The sequence below is a fragment of the Pelodiscus sinensis genome, chromosome 3, assembly GCF_049634645.1.
Source record: "Pelodiscus sinensis isolate JC-2024 chromosome 3, ASM4963464v1, whole genome shotgun sequence".
NCBI classification, from domain to species: domain Eukaryota; kingdom Metazoa; phylum Chordata; order Testudines; family Trionychidae; genus Pelodiscus; species Pelodiscus sinensis.
In genome coordinates, this window is record NC_134713.1 from 97,854,229 (window position 1) to 97,878,375 (window position 24,147).

At 42.7% G+C, this 24,147-nt stretch overlaps 1 protein-coding gene across 2 annotated transcripts; it reads right to left on the minus strand.

Annotated features, from left to right (window-relative positions):
* Nucleotides 1-12,745: 12,745 nt before the first annotated feature.
* IL22RA2 (interleukin 22 receptor subunit alpha 2) lies at nucleotides 12,746-22,890 on the minus strand. Of its 2 annotated transcripts, none has more exons than XM_025178103.2 (6): nucleotides 22,668-22,890; nucleotides 19,004-19,142; nucleotides 17,745-17,923; nucleotides 15,266-15,435; nucleotides 14,522-14,681; nucleotides 12,746-13,022 (listed from the first exon to the last, which is right to left on the minus strand). In XM_025178103.2, the coding sequence occupies exons 1-5, from the start codon at nucleotides 22,708-22,710 to the stop codon at nucleotides 14,526-14,528; spliced, it is 687 nt and encodes a 228-aa protein (XP_025033888.1). In that variant the 5' UTR covers nucleotides 22,711-22,890; the 3' UTR covers nucleotides 12,746-13,022; nucleotides 14,522-14,525. The 2 variants fall into 2 exon arrangements, with proteins under 2 accessions (XP_025033888.1, XP_025033884.1); XM_025178099.2 differs by lacking the exon at nucleotides 22,668-22,890 and adding an exon at nucleotides 19,948-20,097 and having other exon boundaries at nucleotides 12,749-13,022.
* Nucleotides 22,891-24,147: the final 1,257 nt, after the last annotated feature.

A 24,147-nucleotide genomic window follows, 5' to 3' on the forward strand; every position in this document is an offset into this window, starting at 1 on the left:
TTACTTGTTGTAATTGCTTGCTGCATGCTTCTATGTATTGTTAGGCATTTTGTGTACACTGCTACCTCCTCTGCACAAATCTGGTATATGGCGTTGGGAAGCGATCCTAATCAATCCCTTGATCCAAATTATCTGATCAGACCCTGCTGATAGGGCGATTTTAGCTTCCTCCAAGGAGGGCAAAGGGTGCTGGCATCACCGCCATCTTGCGTTCTGGGACATAGTGAGGCGTGTCAAGGGGGTGGAATGTAGCCAGACACAAAAACCCCATCTTGTTTTTCCACGAACCCCATCTTGTTTCCCCCCCCCCCCCAGAGAGCAAGAGAAAGGCAGTCAGCCTTTGATGCCCTGGGAACACAGGTTTGCTGCCTGTCCCTGACTCTACCATAAACAGAAACCGGACAGTAAATGGGCTAGCTGACGACCCGGGGCCTCCCATCGCCCTGATGGCTAGTACCAGTAATTGACACGCCTGCACTGTCCCAGGAGAGGAATCTTCGCCCATCACATACCAGAGGTGCCCATTGTCTGCATTTTCCCAGGTGTAAATTATGCTTTGCACCCTTCGTGGGAAACTTGGCGTTCAAAGCCATTTTTCCTAATTGGCCACTTGAGACCAGGAAGAAGCCCATGTGACCCAAGGGGTATAAAGAGGGTTGAGTTGCCCACCCAATTTGAGCTCCAATCATCTATACCTGCTGGCAGGTATTGATTGTCTCCCGAGGTCTGTGGGACGCCCAACCTCGCCCTACTTCTTCCCGAGGGATTGAGAGAAAGACGCTGGCCACGCCAAGTCTGGAACGCAGGGGTGAGAATATATACCTGCTATGTGTCTATTTTGCATGCATTTAATAAGAGCTCAGAGAACCAAAGGGTTTCATGGTACCTGTAAGTAACTTATTAGTGTAATTTCTGTCCTGTCCTTTGTAGTGTCTGTGTTATCTGTAACACAGAAGTAGCATTTAACAACTAAGTTTACCCTGTAACAATAAATAGTAACTGTTTAAGCTTTAACCTGACTCCTTCAGTTGCTGTAACAGAACCAAGCACAATTTAAAAGAACTTCAGCCGGTCATAAGGGACTCACTGCCCTGACCGTCGGCTGACAGAGGGCCAGTGTAGACAGCTAAAAACTGTTTTGCACAAAAAAGCCCCGATGGTGAAAATGGTGATCAGGGCTTTCTTGCGCAAAACCGCATCTAGATTGGCACGGACGCTTTTCCGCAAAAAGTTCTTTTGCGGAAAAGCGTCAGTGCCAATCTAGACGCTCTTTTCCGCAAATGCTTTTAACGGAAAAACTTTTCTGTTAAAAGCATTTGTGGAAAATCATGCCAGTCTAGACGTAGCCTATGAGAAAAAGGCTGTGTCTAGACTACATCCCTTTCTTGAAAAAGGGATGTAAATTAGACACTTCAAAATTGCAAATGAACCCAGGATTTAAATTTCACGTGCTTCATTTGCATAATGGCGGCTGTGGGTTTTTTTTCCGAAAAGGGGCTTTTTGAAAGAAAAACAGCTGTTTAGACGGGGATTGTTCAAAAATAAAACCCTTTTTTGAAAGATCCTGTATTCCTCATTTTTTCAGGAGTATGGGATCTTTCAAAAAAAGGTTTTATTTTCGAACGATCCCCGTCTAAACAGCTGTTTTTCTTTTGAAAAGCCCCCTTTTTGAAAAAAAAAAAAACGTGACCGCCATTATGAAAATGAAGCATGGGAAATTTAAATCCCGGCTTCATTGCAATTTCGAAGTGTCTAATTTACATTCCTTTTTTGACAAAAGGGATGAAATCTAGAAGTACTCTAAATAAGGCCCCACATGTTATGTCCTTTTGATTTGGTTAATATGTATTAACTTCTAGTTTTTATAATGTCATCTTAAAGAAAATAAAAATGTTTTTAGAAATTACAAAAATATTAGAGTGAGAGGTACCACATTTGCTTACCTCTCGGGTTCCAAATTGTGACCGGTTTAAAAAAGACCCTTCTTTTTGGCTGATTTATTTGTATAATTGTTTCATAATTAAATTGCCTGATAGTCTGTAAGTGTCCACATCAGGTTTAAATTGTCTTCTATTTTTCATTTTGTTAATGTTTAGGTGATTAGCATTGAATTTATTTCAACACTTCCATTTAGATCAGGTACTACTGCAAACTTCATATTTATCCTGGTGTAATATAGGAGAGATTCTCTTTGGTTAATTTTCCAATTCCCCATATTATTAAACTGGTAGACTATAAAATTGTGTATAAACACATTTGTTTTAAACTGTATTTTTTAAGTATATTGTTGCTTCTGCTCCCAAAATCACTATCACTGAGTAGTAGCCTATGTGGAGGTCTTACATGCTAGCTTCCCCGTGAAGAAATCAGTGACACAGTATGGTACATTCTAAGTGTACTTTGCTTTATTTACACATATGTACATGAAGTCCTGGTGCAGATACCAGCAATTCCTTCTTGCAGGAATCTCAGCCCAACACCAGTGCCTAGTTCTCAGGGACCATCTGTGTCTCAAGAATAGACTCTGAGAGACCAAGCAAGAGAGCAGATTGTCCTGCTGCACACGGGTCTCTTTCTACCCAGATTAATGTATTGGTCTTAGTGTTCAGTTATACAGTCATATCTTCCAAGAAATAAAAACTTGTTCTTACATTAAGAAAATGAACTTGGAGGACTGTGTGATAGCACCTCCTGATAATGTCATTACTAAACTAAATTTGATATGTGAGAATGTTAAGCTTTCAGGGCTAGACTCAATGTAAGTGCATTTTATGTTAAGGTTTTAGGAGTCTTTCAAAGTGATCCCAGGGTGGTATAGTTTCATCACTTGTGTGATACAGGGCCCTAACTTGAAGTGTGCTAGCTGAGTCCTATTTTGACCAGTTATTATGTGTCCCTGTTAAATCTGAGGCATCTTTTATTATAAGAATTTCTAGATGAAGCACCGTTCTACAATGCAGAATTAACAAGGAGATTTGTGGAAGACCCTGCTTAGCTCTTACAACCTCTCTCTCTCTCTCTCTCTCTCTCTCTCATGTGAGGTGCGGAGGGTTAAATATTTATTAATACTACCAGACTGAGTGGAAGGAGAAACATCCAAGAGTTGTCCCATTCACATCCCCTTTTGTACTGTCGAAGCAACAGTACCATCTAGTGGCAGTATGAATCATTTAATGCTTGTAAACTGTAGACTCATGGAAATTGTTGGCATGATGCAAAAGGCCTCCTGGTAACAGAAGTAAACACAGTTGTCCTTTATAGTCAGAACTGTTCCTACATTTTTAAAAATAAATATGCATGGGTGAAGCCCTTTGTTGTCAAGCAATGAATTCCATGAAATCCTCTTTTCCACATTTTCTGCAGTGGTGCTGCCAACCACAGGTGCTCAAAAAAAAAAAAGTCCCAAAAACGTCATGAGACATTTTAATTGTCCTTTTTTAGACAATTAATATTAATTCTCTATCTTTCTCCTCCTGTTTTGGAGCATTTACAGGGGGTCATCAGTTTCAGCTTTTCTCTGCTATCATGAGGGCTAGAATTTTTTTTAATGAAATAATTGATTCTGACAATCAGATGTCTCCAGGAGGTGGGCTTTAAGAGATCCACCAAATATGATCTCACAAAATTGTCAGACATTGCAGTTCTTCATGGAATTAAGTTATTAAACTGCTTCTGTGAGGAATCAAAAGGCAAAATATCTCTGAGATCCATCCCACAGTGTAATTTTTCTGAGATTAACAACAGTACTGCTCTTGGTACTGTTCACAAACATTATTGGCTTGTATCCTGCTTTCTTTGTGGAAAACTGACGCTTACTTTTAAAAAGCAGTGTTGACAGCTGCATTTCTTTGTTCAAAGCATAGTGGTTCCACCGTGAGCTCCCCCCTTCCCCCCGAAAAGTATCTATTTGCAATGAATAGCGCTGCTATGGAATTCCTGTTCTGTGGAATAATTACATGCACCTTTAAGGAAATGATAGCTGTAATGCAAAATAACATAAGGCCATAGGAACAATACCCAGCAGAGATAAAGTTCTGAACATAAATAAACCCCAAGTCTGTGTCTCATAAGAATAGATGTATGGAAGGTGTGGACAGAGCTGACCAGATGCTAGATCATATGATAAACACTAAGGATCATGGCAGAGTATAAAAACAGAGCATTTATTTGGTACAGCTGGCTATGCATAAACTCCTAATTTATTAAGCTGGAGCATCTGGTCTGTTGCTGTATCACTATCCGATTTTTTTTTTTCCGAGCCTTATTCTTAAGTCCCCTGTTTGAGTAACGTAACATTGGCTGGCAGTGAAAACAATGAGGAATTGCACTGTGACTGAACTCCCTTTCTGTGTTACTATAATAATCATAGAGAGTGTCCTTTATAATTCCTATCTTGACTTTGTCCTTAACATTAGAGGAGTACTTAGGATTATATACAAATTGATCTTCATAAGAGCCAATATATTTATTTCACAGAACCAGAATGCTCAGTTGTATTGCTGAGTTAGAGGGGTTTGGACAATTTGTCAACCCAGATGTCTGAAATGAATATTCCATAAAATACAAATAACTGTGCCAAAAGGTTTCTCAGTAGGAGGAAAGGATGGCGCAACACCAAACATTTTTTTGTAATGCTATCTCATCCTTCCACCCACATACCTCATTTAGATATTTGGCGATGAGGAGCCATTTTATCGATGTTTATAAATCCCTCCTCAGAATCACTCTGAGGTAGAGATTTAAACAAGTGAGAGAAACTAAATTCATGCTGTAGAAATACCAAAGGTTAAAAAATCTGGGTGAGGTGGAGAGGGGAGCAGCAAGCATGCCAGTAGTAGGGGTGGATGGATCCGCACAAACATAGACGTTGTGGGCATTCTCTTTACACCCAGGCCAGGTGTAGGAGAAAGGAGCTGTAGCACACAGGCCAGTTAACCTTGGGTTGCACTTACAGTACTAGCTGAGAAGAAGCAGCAGTTATACTTCCAGACCGTAGTCTGAGGGAAACATCCTGAAGAGCAAAAGCAGAAAGACGATGCAGGGACATCAAGAACTAAGTAAATGAGCATTTTACCAATATGTCTGGGGGGGACTTCTGAAAACAGTGTGCAAAATTCTTTCAGTTAGTTCCAGGAACTACATAGTCAGTGCATATCCCTGCTTGAGCATGCCTTACCACCTCATATACCACAGGGTGTGTCATGTGGGACTGTATCATTATCGTTGTTTGGCCAGGAGGTGAGGGGGAGGGATATGCCACCAGCAATCTTGCCAAACATTTTTCCAGTAAAAGTGGGGGTGTTTTTTTTAGAGTGGAACTGGAAGGAAGTTTGGATTACAAATGGAAGAAGTTTTGGCCTTTTTTGCCGGGCATTACGAGATTGGTAACGATAAAAACATCTCTCTCAGACCAGTTACATACTTCCGTAAACCACCCTGATTTATAGTTAAGGAAGTGCATCTTGGTTAGGAAATACTACAGTGTAGCTATTGCTGGCCAAACTTCTTCATTTCTAGTCTGCTAATGTGATTTTTAATGTTAAAAAAAAATCTACAATTTTCCCTTCAAACTGATACTTCCAACTTATTTGGACCATATCCAAAAATCCTTACTCCCTTTCTACTCAGGTCTGAACACTTTAGGAATTGATTTTTTCCCCCTAGATAGCCTACTACACATGCATACGCACATACATACACATCCTTTCTCCAAAGAGTGTATGTATGGGTGTATGTGTATCGCTATACTGGACTTTTCATCTTAGAAAAGAGGATACTCAGGGGGAGGGGATATATGATAGAGGCCTATACAATCGTGACTGGTATGGAAAAAGTGAATAAGGAAAAGTTATTCTCATAAAAGCTAGGGGTCACCAAATGAAATTAATAGGTAGCAGGTTTAAAACAAACAAAAGGAAGTTTTTCTTCATGAAGTGTGCAGTCAACCTGTGGAACTCCTTGCCAGAGGATTTTGTGAAAGAAGATGTTTAACTGGGTTCAAAAAAAGAGCTAGATAAATTCATGGCGGTCTGGTCCATCACTCGCTACTAGCCAGGATGGGTAGGAATGATGTCCTTAGTCTCTCTGGAAATGGATGACAGAAGAGGGATCACATGATCATTGCTTGTTGTGTTCACTACCTCTTGGAGCATCTGGCATTGGCCATTGTTGGCAGACAGCACACTGGGCTGGATAGCCCTTTGGTCTGACCCAGTATGGCCATTCTTATGTTCTTACCTGGCATTGCTCTGTTCCCCCCATGGATTTCTTGTCACTCCCACACTTTAGGGACACAAACCTTTACCCAATTCCTAGGCCTCAAGGTGTAACTTCTTGCACATTTGCAGGATTTTTTTTACCACTGAAAGAGCCTTACACAGTAATATCCTACTTAATCTCTATTTATTAATTATCAAAAACAGAATGTACACAGCCAGGCATACAGTACTCACCACTCCCAATGAAACAGATGAATTTGTCAGGCTCAGGTCCATCTAGGGGACTCCTGTTTCAGCACAGTGTCATTGGCACAGGGTTGAGGTCTGGCAGTTCTGATCTCAGAGCTGTGTCATGAAGTTGGTTCCTTTTCAGGTCTGTCCTTTCTTTTTTCCTTTTCCCTTTCCTTTATTCATTTGGTTACTCCCCCCTTCCTGTTTGCCCCCAATGTATATAGTAATCTTTTCAGGTATATCTTACCCAATCATTCTACTAAAATTTAAACTAACCAGTCCTAACATTGGTTTACACCCATCAACATTAATTATATAAGAGGAAGAGATAATAAAAGAAACAATAGAGAGATGGTGAGTGGCTCCCTTACCAGATGAACTGCTATTAAACTAAGTTTTCTTTGCCCATCTTGAGATCTGTTTCTTTGTTTGGTGATAGTTGGTGCCATCAGGATGGAATTTCCTTAAAACCCTGGTATGATACTATTGTAATATAGTTTAGATGGAATGTGAGTATGTGCCTCCAAGCTTTACAGCTAATAGCTGCTGCTCTTCAATCTGGCTGCAGAGGAAGGTTTTAGGCCTTCCAATATGGCTACCTGCCTTCCAATATAACTACAGAAAAACTATATTGTTACAGCTCAGCTCCTTAATTATTTTTTGTTTTTCTTCATTTAAATCAGTGTTTCCCAATTGGTGCCCTTCTTAAAGAGACAAAGTCTATTTTGCAACTTTAGGTTTTTTTTCTTTGCTTGACCAAATTACCCTGGCAATCCTAGGCGTTCCTTGAAATTCTTTTAAGATGAAAAGGGTTCCGTGGCCAGATTAAATTGGGAAACACTGATTTAAATCATTGCCCTGGGGTGGTGCTGGAGACGAGTGGTTATAGCTGTCCTGGTTCCCTTCTATGGCCCCCTGCTACCAGAGACCTACCTTTCTCCTTTATGAGAAACAATCACATTCCAGGCACATCCCATTGTCCTGAACAACCAATCCCTGACCTTGCTATAAGCCCTCTCCCCATCTGGCCACAGCCTGCCTGGTGCAACTGCTCCAGTGGTCACTCTACACTATATCTGTCTCTTGCACTTGCTGCTCTCAGTGGCCGCTCAGTATAGTGTGCGTCCTCTCTCTGCCCCCTCCCTTTCCATGTTAGGGAAAACAGTCCCATGCTAGGCATTTCTGGTTTTCCTGGCACAACCAAACCCTGACTTTGATTTAAGTTAGGATAAGAGGAGGCTGCATACCAAATGTGGTGGCTCTAGCATTTACTGTTTATGAGTTCTTGAACAGACAGACATTTCATATACAGGCAGTCCCCGAGTTACGCGGATCCGACTTATGTCGGATCCGCAGTTACGAACGGGGCACTTCCTCTCCCTGGTCTCCAGCAGACCAGGGAGAGGAAGCAAAGCGGCAGAACGCGCAGCCAGCTGACAGCCCAGAAGCAGAGTGGAGCAGAGCAGAGCGGCGTCTGGGCTGTCAGCTGGCCGCGCGTTCCGCCGCTCTGCTGTGCTCCGCTCTGCTCCCCCTCCCCCTCCCCCTGATCTGCAGACCGGGGGGGAGGGGGGGGGAGCAGAGCAGAGCACGCGGCCAGCTGACAGCCCAGACGCGTCTGGGCTGTCAGCTGGCCGCACATTCCGCCGCTCTGCTCTGCTCTGCTCCGCTCCCCCTCCCCCTGGTCTGCAGACCTGGGGGACGGGGAGCAGAGCAGAGCAAAGCCGCGGAGCCCGAGGGCAGCAGGATAGCCACAGCGCGTCTGGGCTGTCCCGCTGCCCCCGTGCTCCGCGGCTTTGCTCCGGACGCCTGTGGTACAGCAGCTGGGGCGCTGCCGGTTGGTCCCGTAGCACCGCTCTGGGCGCCACTGGACCAACCCAGCAGCACCCCAGCTGCTCTGCCCCAGGTGTCCCCAAGTCAGCAGCTGCTGAAAATGACCAGTGGCTGACTACAGGAAGCCCCTGCCCCGGGCTTCCTGGAATCAGCCGCTGATCAGTTTCAGCAGCAGCTGACTTGGGGATGCCTGGGGTTCTTAAGTTGAATCTGTATGTAAGTCAGAACTGGCGTCCAGATTCAGCCACTGTTGAAACTGATCAGTTTCAGCAGCGGCTGAATCTGGATGCCAGTTCCGACTTACATACAGATTCAACTTAAGAACAAACCTACAGTCCCTATTTTGTACGTAACCCGGGGACTGCCTGTATATCAAACATATATTTGCATGGGGGCCTAGAGTTCTATGGGGATCTGTTCCCACTGTCTTTGGTGCTATTTCAATGTCAATGAATGTTTAACCTCAAGTCCAATCCCAAAGGATGTGGGCCTCCTTTGAGATTGGTTCCCCACTCCTGCTCTAAGGCCTTGGGGCTAGATGCAGCCCCCCGAGGCTCAGTGAACCCCCCAGCATTGGGGAGCTCGTGCTGATGCTCCATCCTCCTGCAGGGCTGGAGCACACAAAATCTACTAGCCTGGGTCCCCCCCAAGGCTCTGGTGTGTGAGGGGAATGTGGAGAATGCCTTGTCTTATTTTTAACAGCCTGGGGTGTATTGGGGGGGTGGAGCTGGGGGAGAGAGATGGATGAAATAATCTTTGCTTGCTGCAGGGTTCAAATAGGTATTTGCTATTAGATAGGCTGCTTTCCCGATAGCCTGATTGCATGATCCTATCACAGACTCCGCACCTACATACCTCAGAATCAGTGTATGGAGACTCATGCAGGTTGGGGACCTCTCTCTCGAGTGACCACTCTATCTAGCTATGTTTTATAAGCAATCAGTTATATTGCAGTCATGCAGAGAGGCTTCTACCAGCGAGTATGACTTAAAATCAACAAGTCTGTTCTCCAGATTACATTTTAGAATTATTATTCATCTGAGAAAGTATCATCAAGCACTACAGCTGTACAGGGTCTTGTACTCTGGCAAGGAACCTCAACGGAAAGGAACAATGCTGTCTCAAAGTGTACTTCATAATTGTGTGTTTGACTTTTTATAGCAACAATCCACACCTTGCAAAGTGCCCTTACAGGAGAGTTGTAGAATGGCCTATAGGCTATACTAGTAGATATGATGGACTACACCAGTTGCTGATAAAACACAAACTTTCTCCTGAGGCAAACAATATTATTTACACAAGCAGTATATTAGCATCCAGAGGCTCCCAAACAGAACTGAAGTTTCCATTGTGCAAGGTACTGTAGAAACACTTCATTGTAGACACACCTTGCTGTCCCAAAATTCTCACTGTTTAGTTAGAACCAGTGCAACCTGTAGGTGAAAGACAATTGGAAGAAATGGGGCCATGAGTGACTGAAAAGAGTTGATATGTAGACTAAGCCATGTGTTACAGAGATAGGCAGCTTCAAATCATTTAATAAAAAACTAGGTATGCATATAACTAAAATTAGGGTCAGATGGGGTTACACATTTTCTAATCACACAAAACCAAACACCTTGCCCCTTCTCTGAGACCCCCATCCCCACTCACTCTACCCCCCCCCCCCACCATAGTTTGCTGTCCACCACCCTCATTCACTTGCTCATTTTCAGCAGGCTGGGATAAGGGAGAGGGTTCAGAGTGTGGGTTCAGAGTGGTGCTTACCTCAAGTGGCTCCTGGGAAGCAGCTGCCATGTCCCTCCAGCTCCTAGGCAGAGGCGTAGCCAGGTGACAATGTGCTGCGCCTGTCTGCAGGCACCTCCCCCACAGCTCCTATTGGCCGGAGTTCCTGGTCAATGGGAGCTGCGGAGCCAGTGCTTCAGGCAGGAGCAATGGGCAGAGCTTTTGTGGTCACCCCTGTGCCTAGGAACCATGAACCCTCACCAGCTGGACTCTTAAAAGTGCTGACTAGAGCCATCAGGGTCCCATTTTTGACCAGTGTTCTGATTGAAAACTGGATCCCTGGCAACCCTAGAGTCAGAATTCTCTCCTATGTACAAATTGGTTACTGATGTCTCATAAGTGAATTGCTACCAGCAGCCAGATATGCAATAGCTGGTTTCTAGAAACGGAGAGAGCTCCCAGTGTTAGTGGTGTGGAAAAGTACAGCATGGAAAACATTTCAGTGGAAAAAATGACAGACAGCCTTATTCCAGGATCAAGTAGACTTTATAATGTGTGGTTATTTCAGGAATTTGAACAAAATTAATACAAAGTTGTGTCTAAATCTTGCAGACTCTTTCTTCATAACATCTCTAAGATATGGCATTTGCTATTCCTCCACAAAGCTAAAACTCTCACCTAGACTCTCATCTCAGTTATGGCAGCATCCTCTTCACTGGCTTTGGCAAGAGCGATCTTGCCACATGCCTGCTCTAGACGGATTATGTTTGACACGGGTCTCTTTTAAAAATCTAAGTACCGCATCTCCAAGGATGACTCAAGCAAGAGTTGGTTGATGCTTTGTAGATACATGGAACAATGCAATATAAATGCTAAATATAGCATGAAAAAAACACATTTTTATAAATTTGGACTATGTTGCTCAGACTTCACTGTAAATGACAACTCTCGTGTAAATGGCAGTAAATGTGGGGGTGTAGCAGGAGACGTGAATAACGAACAACTTGCATGTCAGATTTACAGGACATCTTGCTCCCAATTCCTTTAATCTAATTTATGGTAACGGGTGATGCTCTTTTGTTGCTGTTTTTACAGAACTGAAAGTCACTTCCTTCCTTCACCACACTACACTCAAAGGGCACTGAGTGACATTGAAGGCTGGAAATCTTTCCCTGTGGAGTGTGAAAATCACTAGAAATTGGTTTCTTACTTTGAGGGGAAGCAAGCCTTGTGGACGGTGACTCAGATGCTGCTTATCATGAGTCTCACCCATACTTACAAACACTCTCTTCGTCCTGGTTAGGTGTCTGATGAGTGGGAGAGAGTGTGCATGGGAGGGGGGGTTCCTTTATGTTTTCTAGATTAGCTCAGGTTTGGGGGGGCTTGATCACTCAGCTCCCACCAAGCCACGCAAAGCTACACCTGCACTTTGAAGGCAGAACACAACATTGGTGGGCATTAGCTGAGGATGAGAGAGGGAAGGGAGACTGTGTGGCTTTCCCTACACACATACACTGGTGCTGGCAGCATGTTGCATTAGTGGAGAAAAAAAGCTTGAAGTGGGGAGGCCGCAGGGAGATGACCGGCAGTAGGGAAAGGCATCAGCAGCCCTCAGCTGTCCTAGCCTTTCCTCTCTGCCAGAGTATTTCCCTGGAGGAGGAGAAGGCTTAGCCAGCAGGACACTATGCTGCTATACATAGCACAGGGAGACATTGCTTGGGTGAGTAAAAAGCCATGAAGGGTACCTGCCAGGGTACGTACCCACACCCTTCAGGCATGCCTTTACTTGCCTAAACTGTGCCTAAAGAAGCTTGGTGGAGTCAAGGCTCTTGGAAGTATGAAACAAGTGTGTGGGGTGCCCAGTGACTGGGCTCTGGGAAGCTCCATGCGCCCTCCCCCCAGCACTTTCCCAACTGCAACTGGGTTGTTGAAGGGTTTCTTTAGCTCTCTACTCCTGGGACAATGATTTTGTTTGTTTTTGCTTGTATCATTGACATACTTGTAGACAGGTACATGGAAATAAATTGCCAAAATAATTGAGGGTGGAGTGATAACATAGTATTATTTTGGCAAATAAAATACTGTACGTAGAGTTTTGCAGAATTTCAAACTATTGTGGGCAGAATTTTTTTGGCATGGCAGGACTAGCAACCACTTTGCACTTTCTTTTGGTGATGTTTAGCGCACACACCCATGTAGTCCCCCACCCTGGGTAATAAACAGCAGTGTAGAAACTGAGGCTTAGGGGAGCACAGACACACTTGAAGTGTGTGAGGATGTGGCCGCGTAGGTACTCTATATAGCACTCTAGCCACCCACGTCTTTCCTCCTTGTCTACATTGCTGTTCAGCCATGTAGTGTCCTGCAGCCTCCCACCACTGAGCTCTTCCCTGATGTAGGGAAAGACTCCAGTGGGTAAGGCTATGGGAGTGGTGAAAGGCTCTGATGTTGGCGGGGGGAGGGGAGGGGAGAGGAGAAGGGGACAGAAAAGGTTTCCATGCTGTCTCCCATCAGCCAGTGAATGGAACTGCAGAAGCCTTTGTCCACTCCCAGATCCTGGCACTGAAGTTGGTAGCTATCTGTACACTACACACTACTGCCTGTAATGCGTAGTGTGGATGCAGAAATAATAATAAAAAAGGAAACTTTTTTCCTTTTTGAGCCTTAGAATTAAAAATGAATTCTAGAAATAATCTACCTGTATATGTTTAACCACCAGAAGATCTTAAATGGATTTAAAAAAAAAGAGGGGGGGGGGCCTCCCATGAAATGGTTTATGCTGTACAGGGCAAAAATATACATTTGAAGCTGCTTCGGTTGTATACATTTTAAGTTGTGATATGTAAAGATTTTATTTCTTGTGCTCAATGTTACATTAATTGGATTTGGTGAAGCATTGGAGTCCATCGGTTATTTTAAAGACATTTGCCCATGGGCGTGCAAATGTTCAAAAATAGAGGAATCCACTCTATGACCAGTAGAGAAGGAAGAATTGAGAGTAACCTCTTCCACTGTTCTCTGTAATACAGGGAATTAAAAAAAAAAAAAGGAAAATTCAGCAGAGCACTGTTAGATAAATACACAATCCCCTTCCCCTTTAGAATACTGAATTAACCGTATTTGCAATGCCTCCAGTTATTTCATCCATTCCCAGCTTCTGTCAAAGGCAAGACAGGAGAGGGATTGCTTGTTCTGTTCACTCCCTCTGGGGCACCTGGCATTGGCCAGTGACATAAGACAGGACACTGGGCTAAATGGACCTTTGGTCTGACCCAGTATGGCTGTTCTTATCCATGTAATAATAAAACCATTCAAGAGTGAGAGTTAAGTTGCTGAAAAGACAATGGCCATACACATCAAAATCCTGCATTCCTTTTTTATGCATAACTTCCCTGAAAGGAGTGCTAAGTCTGCAAGGGACAGGGTAAAACTCCAGCCTGGAGCAGCTAGAGTGCTTCCGATAGAAGCGGCTGCTCATCACTGAAAACAAATTTTTCAACATCACATCTGCTTCTGTTGAGAGTGCCACTGACTGAATGTTTTGGGAGGACATCACCACTCTGCATTATAACACAAAACTGACAGGCGGGCTAGTCTTGGGTAAAGGTAGTGCAGTGGCACCCAGAATCTTGGAATTCAATTCCTGGCACTTCCATGTTTCTTTTGTGACCTTGAGCAAGCTGTACTAGGCAGGATTCACAGCCACAAGTTAAAAGTGACTTGTGTGCACTCTAGATCAGGCCTTTAATCTCTCTCTGCCATGGCTCCTGTCAAATGAGGTTAATACCAATTCCCTATTGCTAACATTTGTGAAGCATATGTTATAATGTGGTGAGAGGCCATAAATAGATAAAAACAGATTTATTGCTGTGGTTTTTCAGATATACTAAGTTTGTTCCCCACTTTAGATTGGACAAAGGGAAGTTTGATAGTTGATGCCTATAAAGCACAAGGCTTGGAAATGTAACACATGAAAACCAAGTATGAAGAGTTTGGTAGGAGGATTCAGGCACTAACTACTATTAGAAGTTTGGGTGGAGCTTTGTAAATCTCTGCTCAACAACAACTTTTACAGCCCCTCATCTTGCCAGAGTTTTACAGTCACTGCATTACAGGTCTGAGTTATTTGTTGTTTCCAGGCCATCACACCTGATGTAAATGATACTGTGTATTTATATTTAAACACAGAGAAATAAGAGGCATTCCTGATCTATTTATATTAGGGGTTTTCCTAAAGCAGTTACAGTAGTGATCTAAGCACTAATGTCAACAAGCAATCCAACATACTGTACCTACCATATCTATTCTGTTTTGGCTTCCTATACACCTGTGACATCAACCCAGTTTTGAGAGAAGTGTATGGAAGCTTTGGGTACATTGCGTTTCAAACACAGTAGCAGTTTCATATGACATTGTTCAGTCTTCTGTTGGCCTGGGCACATGGACTAGGTAGTCTGGTAGACCTTTACGATCTCTAGCTGCCTGGAATCTCAGAGGCCTCACTTTTGTTTACTTACCATGTCACAAGGGCACTGTGCATATCTTACTGCTACACGCGCTGCTGCGATCCAGCATTGGCAAGTAGGTTTCAACCACTATGCAGTAACTGACTTCGGATTTCAAATCTTCAATTTTAACAACTTTGTCTGTTCCTTCATACATCAGTATTTTTTGTTTCTACATGTGGAGGAAGGGGGGGATCACAATCAGTATGTTCCTGTAATAAGTGTTTCTATGGCCCAGCTTTGTAAGGACAGCAGAATTGTACAGCCATGTTTTGGGATGTGTGAGCGCCAACAATAGTCACTTATTAGCTTATAATGCCTAAAAAGACATTGAAAGACAGAGCCTCTGCCCCAAAGATCTTATTTAGGAATGACGGAGAGCTGAAACACACTAACAAAGGGATAGAATAAAGGGACACAATGATAAAGTCATAAATTATTTTTTTAAATCTCTGAATTCATTGAATAACATTCACAAACAAATCTGGCAGGTTAATTCAATTGTAAATAGAGGTGGTGTTAGCCTATTGGGGGTCCTACACAGGAAATATTGCTCATCCCCATCTACTAATAAACTTGTTTAATACATTTTTAAATAAGAAAGCAAATAGTGGGCCCCTTGTAGAGAGTCGGGGCCATATGCAATTGCTCAGTCTGGTTATGTTTCATGACAGCTCTGTTAAAGCAGGATGGGTTTGCACAGGCTTATGTAATTCAATTTTTAGAAGTACAGTGTGTACATCAATGTGCACTTACTTCATCTAGCATGTTGCTGATTAGAAACACACGATATAATAGATCATAATAGTTTGTCATTGGTATCTTGCTGCCTCTTCGTCTTTTATAAGGTGAATTTGGAGCCCGGAGCTTTAATTGTATGGACTTGTTTCTAGGAGTCACTTTTAATGACGGAGGTCCTATCTTTGCTAGAGTAATAAACAAAAATATGAAAATAATTATAACTGATTAATGATGGCCTCACAGTCCTGAATTGTTAGCAATTGGGGGGAAAAGACCAAATTTAAGTCATAATGTTACTATCTTTGTATAGTAGCATCACACTAGTAAAGCAGTACTTACAGCTGCTGGGTTGTTTTTAAAGCTCTTAATTGTAAGGTGGGGTGGTTTTTTTTAAACCAGTCCAAAGTTTTAATTTGAAAACATGAGAAACATCAGCTCAAAAGTTAAAACTTGTGAAAGTTTGTTAAAATTCCATTTTGCTGTTCACAAAGGATATTTCTTATAAGTAAAATGGAATTTTTATTAGCTAAGGCTCTCAGAATTGTGTATTTGGATTACTCTTAATGGCTACCTTAAAAACATTGGTATTGCCATGAACATAGTCTCACTAAGGACAGGAGCTTTTGACAAGTTTGAAAAACATTTGGGTTTTTGAATAGCTAAGGCTTAACTCTTCTGCATAAACAGGCAATGAATTCCCAATGACATGGGAAGGCAGAATCAACCCAAAGTTGATTGATGGGTGGAGTAGGAGGGGGAACATGAGCAGACATGCTTGCAATAGGGTGCAGAGTGTGCTGTAGCATCTCCTGGCTTGAAGTAGTTTTCATAATATGCAAGCTTTACAGTTTTGATTCAATGGCTCTCAGCACCCCCACCATAAAACATTATTCCAGCACCCCTGAAAGTGAGACAAGTGAACATGTTCCTTCACCCAAGCTACTTCAATAAAATACTTGTCTCTGTTACAAACCTTAGGCTTAGTCTCAAGCAAATAGTTAAGGGAGACATTCCCTTAAACTGTAACAAGCACTGTTAAGTCTGACCCACACAGATCCATGAGCTCAACTGTACCAATCAAAAGTGAGCTAGAAAAGCCTGCCATCCTCTCTTATGTTGCTGCTCCTTTGCATATCATCGCTAGGGTAGATACCATCAAAAGAAAATTACACGTGACACACAAATTTTACCTACTTCTAAATACAAGCTGTGCCAAAACAAAAGTGCATCTGCTATGAACTTCCCTTCAAATTTGTGTCTTTGACCACAGCTATACACCACTGAAAGATATACTGTCCTCACGGAAGCATTTAACTTCTACATAACAACTGCTGGTGTAGACCACTGGCAGGATGTTCCCATGCAGCCTACAACAGTTGACTTTTTTGGCTCCTTTTCCCCATAGCTAAAGGAGAGCACATTTCCCCCCTTACTGTCAAGTTTCCCCATCCTTTGTCCAGACCTTGCAGTGATGTTGAATGCTCTTCCTAGCTCCACGCCATTCAGTGATCTTGGGAATACCCATTTCTTAAGAGGATTAGCCTCCTCTGCTTTCTCAGTTATAGACAGGCATCTAATTAGGATTCAGATACAATCAAGCTAACTGGAATTTCATATGAAGAATTTGTTTTGTAACAGCAATTTTCTCAAGCACGGTTGATTCCTAAGCCCTAAATGTCTAACTGTTAATGCTATTTAAAGTTTTGACACGTGATGGCTGACTAATAATCCTGCATAACACATGTTTCACTCTTGGATTTGCACAACTTTTGGTTGTGCATCTGCCATGCTCTGATGTAGCTAATATATCTTCTGCCTACCACCTGATGAAGACTGAATGCTTGGACTATACAGCCATACTGCAGAGCTCTTATATCCTGCATGGAGTTTCTGGTTTGCTAAAGCAACTGACTTTTACTGACTTTCATAGTTCCGAGCACCCTTGGGTTCCCCCAGCAGTTAAACATTATCACTGTTTCCTCAGAAGCATACACTAGCCAGAAGCATTGAGTGTGAGCAGGCTTGGGCTGGTGGCAGTTATAATTAGTCCAGTCTTTAAGGAAGTGCATCTTCTACAAGAACAAAGTGTACTCGTTGCCAGCTAACTCAGACAGTTTTACTAAATTCATTCTTTAGGCAGAGAAAGGAACTTCCCTATCCTTCTCTAATTTTGCACCAGCCCTTTTGTGTTTGTTCATCTGTCAACTCTGAGTATAGTACCAAGGCCAAAAACAATTATGGCCATGAGCAATAGAGCTTAGACTTCTAGCAACTCATTTTGAGGGAACAAATGTTTACTCAGAACAAAAGAAATCATACCATGAAACAAAAGATACACACTAAGATTTAAGAACCACAATGTTAACTTGTTCAACAGTGTAGTAAAAACTTTTCTTATGTTCCAAATTAAAAGTTGTGTGAGGAAAAACAGACACCCCTTGAAGAGGAAGGTCATAGTTCTGTATACAGAATGGACAAAGATTTTCAGACTTACTTTCCCTCCAGGGAGTAAATCTGCTGCTGGTGTTCCAATCGGAATGGACTCCAGCTGAAACAGATTTCACTCTGCCATAATAAGGTTCTCTGATATCAGATGTCTCATGTGTTAGGTCACAAAAAACTTCACGAATACCCCAACATTCTTCTTTGTTTTTCCATAGGTTTTGCCCATACCTGTGAGGGGAGGGGGCGCAGGAGGAGAGAAAACATAGACTTTGATAATTTCTGACCATTGGTTTAAGGTGGTGACATTTTAGTTCCATATCCAGTTGCTGAGCTGCACTCAGATACCAGATCCTCAGAGCTGCTGTGGCAAATAGATTTTTTTCATCCCAGCTGGCTGCAGGAAAGATTGATTTCATAGGTATTTTCCAAAGTCTGTATATCTGCTCCCCCCCCCCCCAAAAGAAGACATAAAATTGAAATGCTGAATGCTTCTTGTCATTACAAACCTATGGCATGTTTCCCCTCCCATAAGGGGTGTTAGTTGCTGCCAACTAGATATTTTGTGTATCTAAGTCTTCCTGCAGTTCCAATTAGAAAATGAAGTCTTGCTTCTCATTTTCTATTGCTGGGCACTGTGGTTTAAGTATTCAAAAGTGACTGGAAATTTAAGGTGCATCTATGTGGGATGCCCTACTTGATGTGTGAGAGGGCAGGAGCCCAGCATATATAATATCCAATTCCCCCTTAAAGGGTCACATTGTAGGGAGTTACTTGACATCATCCTTTGTCAGATTCTAAAAAGTCATCTTGTGTGTAATTTGTAGTAATTGACTAAGTTGCCTCTTTTGAAGTAGCCAAGTATGACTATTCCCTGTACATAAGTAGGAAGAGGTTGTCATTAGAGCAGTGTGATGTTTTTCAGTGAAAAATGAAGATTCAGCAACAGTGAAACATTTTGTGAATTTTTGTCAATTCAATTTAATTATTCATGGAGGGGGAAAAACACAACACATCTTTTTCAAAATTTCAGTCAACTTTCATGATAAATACTAATAAAAGACATTTGAAAAGCTTGAAATTGAAATGAAACATCCAACACTTTGACTCCAAAAATGAATTTCTTTGACTTTTCAACTTGCCAAATATGAAAAGCAGTTGCTGGAAGTAAGCACCAAACAATTTTTGTTATTAACTTTTTGGAACAGACAGTGAGTAAGGAAAAAAATGAGTTCTTGCTCAGTTCTACTTCTTGACCCAGCAACCCCAGACAAAGACAAGTAGATGCTGGAAGTTCTTCACTGTACTTACACTTTGTACTGCACAAAGTAGGTAATGTCACCTGCGGCATCACTCCCAGGCTGCCAATGCAAAGTGCTGTTGAGGTTTAGTGCGTGAAATTCGACCTTTAGTGGTTTAATTAATCTCTGCAATTCTCTATGCCCTGAAACTAAAGGAATGAATAAGTAAGTAACAAAGGATAGAAAGTGTGTGTCACACACGTACAGTACTAACGTATTTACATTGTAATTTGTGGCATTGTTTTTTACAGAATAGTGAATGTAGTGCCAGTAACAGAGCCCATATTGCCACTTTAGGAAACTGAAGCATTTTAATTCAATTCACAGGTACAGCTACCTCAGAAGTCTCTTGTTCCCCAGTGCCATCCAATCCACAAGTTTCAAGAAGTAGGGATTATTGTTGTTACTTTTTTTTTTAATGCAGTGCCTATAAACAAGCTAAAGAGTGAGAGGCTCTGCATGCCTGTTCAAAATATTATCAACTTCATGGTCAATCAGAGATCTAGTCATTGGGGTAGTTTGTGATGTTGGCATCTGTCCAGTAAAATGTGATCTGAAATTTACCAGTTTATGCTACCTAAGAAACTGAAAAGTTATCATATGGTAACAATTTTCATGCTAACCTGAACCAGTTAAACCTCAGAAGCATCCAATTCCCCACCTTTCAACGATACAGAGCCTGGCTACCTACTCTGGCTCTGACACTGGCATTGTAACAGAATAAACTAAACCATGTTAGTTACTGTGACTGATGATACAGCTGTAAATGTTTTTTAAATGGGAAACATTTGTCTTTGCTTCTAATTCAGTACCTTGAAAAACAACAAACACCTTGAACTGAAAACTTTACACACTTGTGAAAACACCCAGCGATCCTGTCTAAGTTATTTGTCTGGATTCATTATGAAACCTAACTTTGCTTTTACATCAAAAGAATTAGAAGCATTGACTTACCAGTTGCACCAGTCCAAAGTAAATTTATCAGTAAGTAGAGGGGGTAGTGTTTGATCAGCAAGGTTAAAAGAACAGCTGCATGAACGGAGAGCATCTCTGTACCTCTTGGCCATTCATACCCTAATGTGTCACTACACTGAAAAGGAAGTGTTTATTCACTTGTACATTTTAGTTCCCTCTTTTGAATTAGGAACTCATTAGCCAGGATAGGTCAGGTCTTACATAAAAGTAACTTTTGACATAGCCAAATTAATATCTTCATTGTTCTGCATTAAACACCCAGCCCCTTGGTCTCAAATTGGCAGCTATGTCATTTCTAGGCTTGGAATGAAGCTTTTAATAAAGCAGGCCTGGATTTTCTGGCATGATGCACTATGGAAATTCCATTCCTCCCAACCTTCAATCCCTTCCCCCCAACATTCAATCAACTAGACAACAAAGTGTCCCTGACCCATGCTAACTACAGCATTCCCCTCTTACTCCACAACTCCTCCAATGCACCTCCCCACCACCTCCCACTTAGCCTCATGCTCCCACAAGCCCCAGCAGCTCTGGCATACACACAGCCCTGTGCAGCCCAACACCTCAGCATCACAAGCCAGAGCCACAACACCCTCCACTCATTCCGTAGCCCACCAATTACTCGTCCCCAGCCTGTCATACACACTGTCCTCAGGAACTTCCTGGCCACTTAGAAGTGCCTCCTAAGCCAGTGGTCCTATCCCAGACTAGATCAAATCCCTCCTGCTTCCTACTGCCCAGCTTCGCTCATTCCACACGACTCAGATTTGGCCCTGCTGCCCTTTGGTCTTAATGGAGGGGCAGCCAAGCCCAACTTCAGTGAGTGGCATAGGGGCCCAATACTCAGGGGTACAGTGCTGCTCAGATTTGGCCTGGCTTCTTCTCCGTTGTGCCTAGCATTAAATTAAAAACAAAGAGTCCTTGATTTTTAAAGTTAGCATCCTAAACCCATATCCAGGCACCTAAATAAATGAGCTGATTGTCAGAAGTGCTGAGTACCTAGCTTCTCCTAAAATGAACATAATGCTTTTGGTCTATGCTGAGGCCACCAGAGTCACCACTCTATACCAGAGTCATCTATTTTGACTATCACTTGCTGTGCTGTGAAGAGGCTTTTATTTCTTATTCTGCTTTGCTGCTCCTCCACACAAAGTCAAAGAACATGACAAAACTACACTTCAGACCATAAGACTGAAGGCTATTCACAGTAATCAAGGTTGATGTCTAGGTATTTGGGTGCATAATGCTTTTGATTTCCAGTTCTGTTTAACATGTTCATTGTGGAATGTACTTTCAGAGCAATGAGAGTGAATCATAGAATCATAGAATACTAGGACTGGAAGGGACCTCGAGAGGTCATTGAGTCCAGTCCCCCAGTCCTCTGCTTTTAAATAGCAGAAAGGGGCTCAGCATCCAGAACTCCCACTAACTTCTATAAGAGCTACAGGTGAAATAATTTTTTTAAGGCAAAACAAAGTTGTTTTGTTTTTGGCTTGACTTTAAGTCTCATGTTCTTTTACAGATGCCTCAGAGTTCAGTATCTAATGTACTGTGCTATCCACCGTGCTCTACCAACTGCTCTGTTTATGACCTTGTTTAAATACACTTACTGGGTTGCTACCCCATCTTCTAGCACCAGCATCAGTGGAGAGGTAGCAGATATTTGGGCTTTGCGGTGGACTTCCCAGTGAAGTCAGAGTCAGTGACATAGTCGGGATATATTCTAAGTGTAACACTGAAGTGTAAGTCCTGAAATGAGATGTCAAACAGCATGCAGCCAATTCTTTCTTCCAAGAATATTAGCCCAACTTGGAATATTAAAATGTCAGCAGTTACACAGTGATACACAGAAGAAGGGGGCACTGGTACATGCAGGGAGCCTGTGAAGTCTACACAGTTACACTTTCACATCCCTAAGCCCAGGTCCTGTTCTGAAGGCCCAGTCTGCCTCAGGAACAGGCCAGAGACCAAGGCAGAGAGCAGGCTCTTTAGTTGCTTTGCACAAGTCCCCCCTCTCTCCTGAAACTGCCTGTACACAAAACCTTACAACATTAAAAATAATATGCCATATCTTCCCATGAGGCCATATTTGTTCACTCCAACCTCTCCCTCCTTGCTCAACTTAGTAGACTGTTTACCAGTGCCACCTTGTGCTGCTTTTCACAAAGGTATAACTAATGCACACACGGTACATATGGGCAGAAACATTAGCCCAGATGCAGTCTGTCCAAGGACAAAGTCCTGGTCCAACTGAAATCAACAGCAAAATGCCCATTAACTTCAATGGATGCAGATTCTGGCTGCAAATACTAGTTTTAATGACAAATAAATGAATTAAAGAGTTGTCTATGTGAAGTGGTGGCCACACTTTAATACACTAGTAATCTGGAGAAAAGCTACAGTTAGTTGCTACTGCAAATGAAACCCAATTCAGCACCAGTGTAAGTGGGGACAACTTCATTCTTGTTAGTGAAGTTGTACCTACTGTGACAGGGTCAGGCGAAATGGCTACAGGAGAGTGTTAGAAGACAGGTACGTTAGCTCCAGATAAAACAGGTCCTGTTTCCCTGGGTAAGCTAACAGGGGCTATTCCAAAGCAATTAAATCACCTGGAGTCAATTAGGAACTTGCTAGAATCGGTTGAGACAGGCTAATCAGGATATCTACAGCCAATTAAAAATTTATTAAAAAAACCTTACCTTTTGTTCCAAGCACGCAAGGAGCCAGAGTAAGAAGTTGCATTGTTGAAGGTCTGGGAGCTAGAAATACTGTCTAGTACCAGAAGGAAAGTCCTGTGGTAAGGATAAAGAAGGTACTGAGGAAGGGACTGCAAGGAAGTAGCCCAGTGAATTGTAGCTGTTGCACAAAGAGGTTGCAGACACATCTTATCCACAGGGTCCATGGGCTGGAACCTGGAGTAAAGGGTGGGCCCCCTGGAGTAAAGGGACTTACCCCCATCTCCTGACTTGCTATTTGCCATGTGAGAATTGACCTGGACAGTGAGACACACCAGAGGGGAGGGACTACTTTGGAAAGGGGTGTGGCCTGTCCCACACCTGTTCAGCAGAGGCTGCAGGGTATGTTCTCATCCCTTCCCTCCATGCTGGCCAATGCTAAGTAGGGATTTAAATATCAGCTAATTGAATAGTAATTAACCTAATAAATTCTTACTAGTTACTTGACTATTCTATAGTCTCCTGGGGCAAGGCCGACAGCCAGTGCGCTCTGGCTCCACTCCCAAGGAGCCTCTTGCCACTTCAGGCTGCTGCCTCGCTATCAGAGGCAACAGCATGGGGTGCCAGGAAGGAGCTGGTACTCAAGGGGACCCAGTTTAAAAACTAGCTGCCTCACAGACCGGCTGCCTGTTGCCCTGTGTTGCTTCCTCTGATAAGGAGACAGCTGTGCAGGGTGACAGCTGCCCCTGTCTAAGGAGGGGTCTGAGCTCCTGGACCCGGTGTGAGCTGGAATTGAGCCTGGCTGCTTGCCTGCCTCCTAATACACTTCAAATGCAGAGCCACAGCAGTGGTAGGTCCCAGACCTGGCACAAGCAAGGACTGAGCCAGGCTGCTAAAAATGTTCTGGAGAGGGAGGAAATGCATGTAATCTATAGCATTAACCTGTAAGCTTTTGCTTATTGGTTAATCAACTGTACTATTCTATCCCTAATGATAAGGATGGCTAAGGAAACAGCAGGTTTGTGCACCTGGTAAGTGTCTAAACTGAGGGCTGCTGTGAGCCTGAGGCAAGCAGTCTGATCAAAAGCACAGACTCTGCCAAGACAGAGAAGGAGCTTTGTCACTATGAACATTAGGACTCAATTTTGCACTAAAGTTCATTAAAAATTGTGGATTCTTTTTCTAAATAGTCAATTATATGATGGGCGAGGAATTATAGGAACACAAGGAGTGAAATCCAGCAGAAAGCAAAAGAGCAAGCACAGAACATGATCCCAAATAACATGTGTCACTGACTGGCAAATTGTTCTCCTGTTACCACCCCCACCCCGCCCCTCCACCAACACACTTCCCAAACAATGATGACCTTTAAGCAGTTCCTTTCCCTAGAAATAGCTGGTATTTATTCCATAATGTTTTATGACCTTGAATTCAGGAATAAGGAACTGTTACATAATCTAGTAACAAGACTATGTCATCACTGAATTTTACAGCTGTGCTTCCT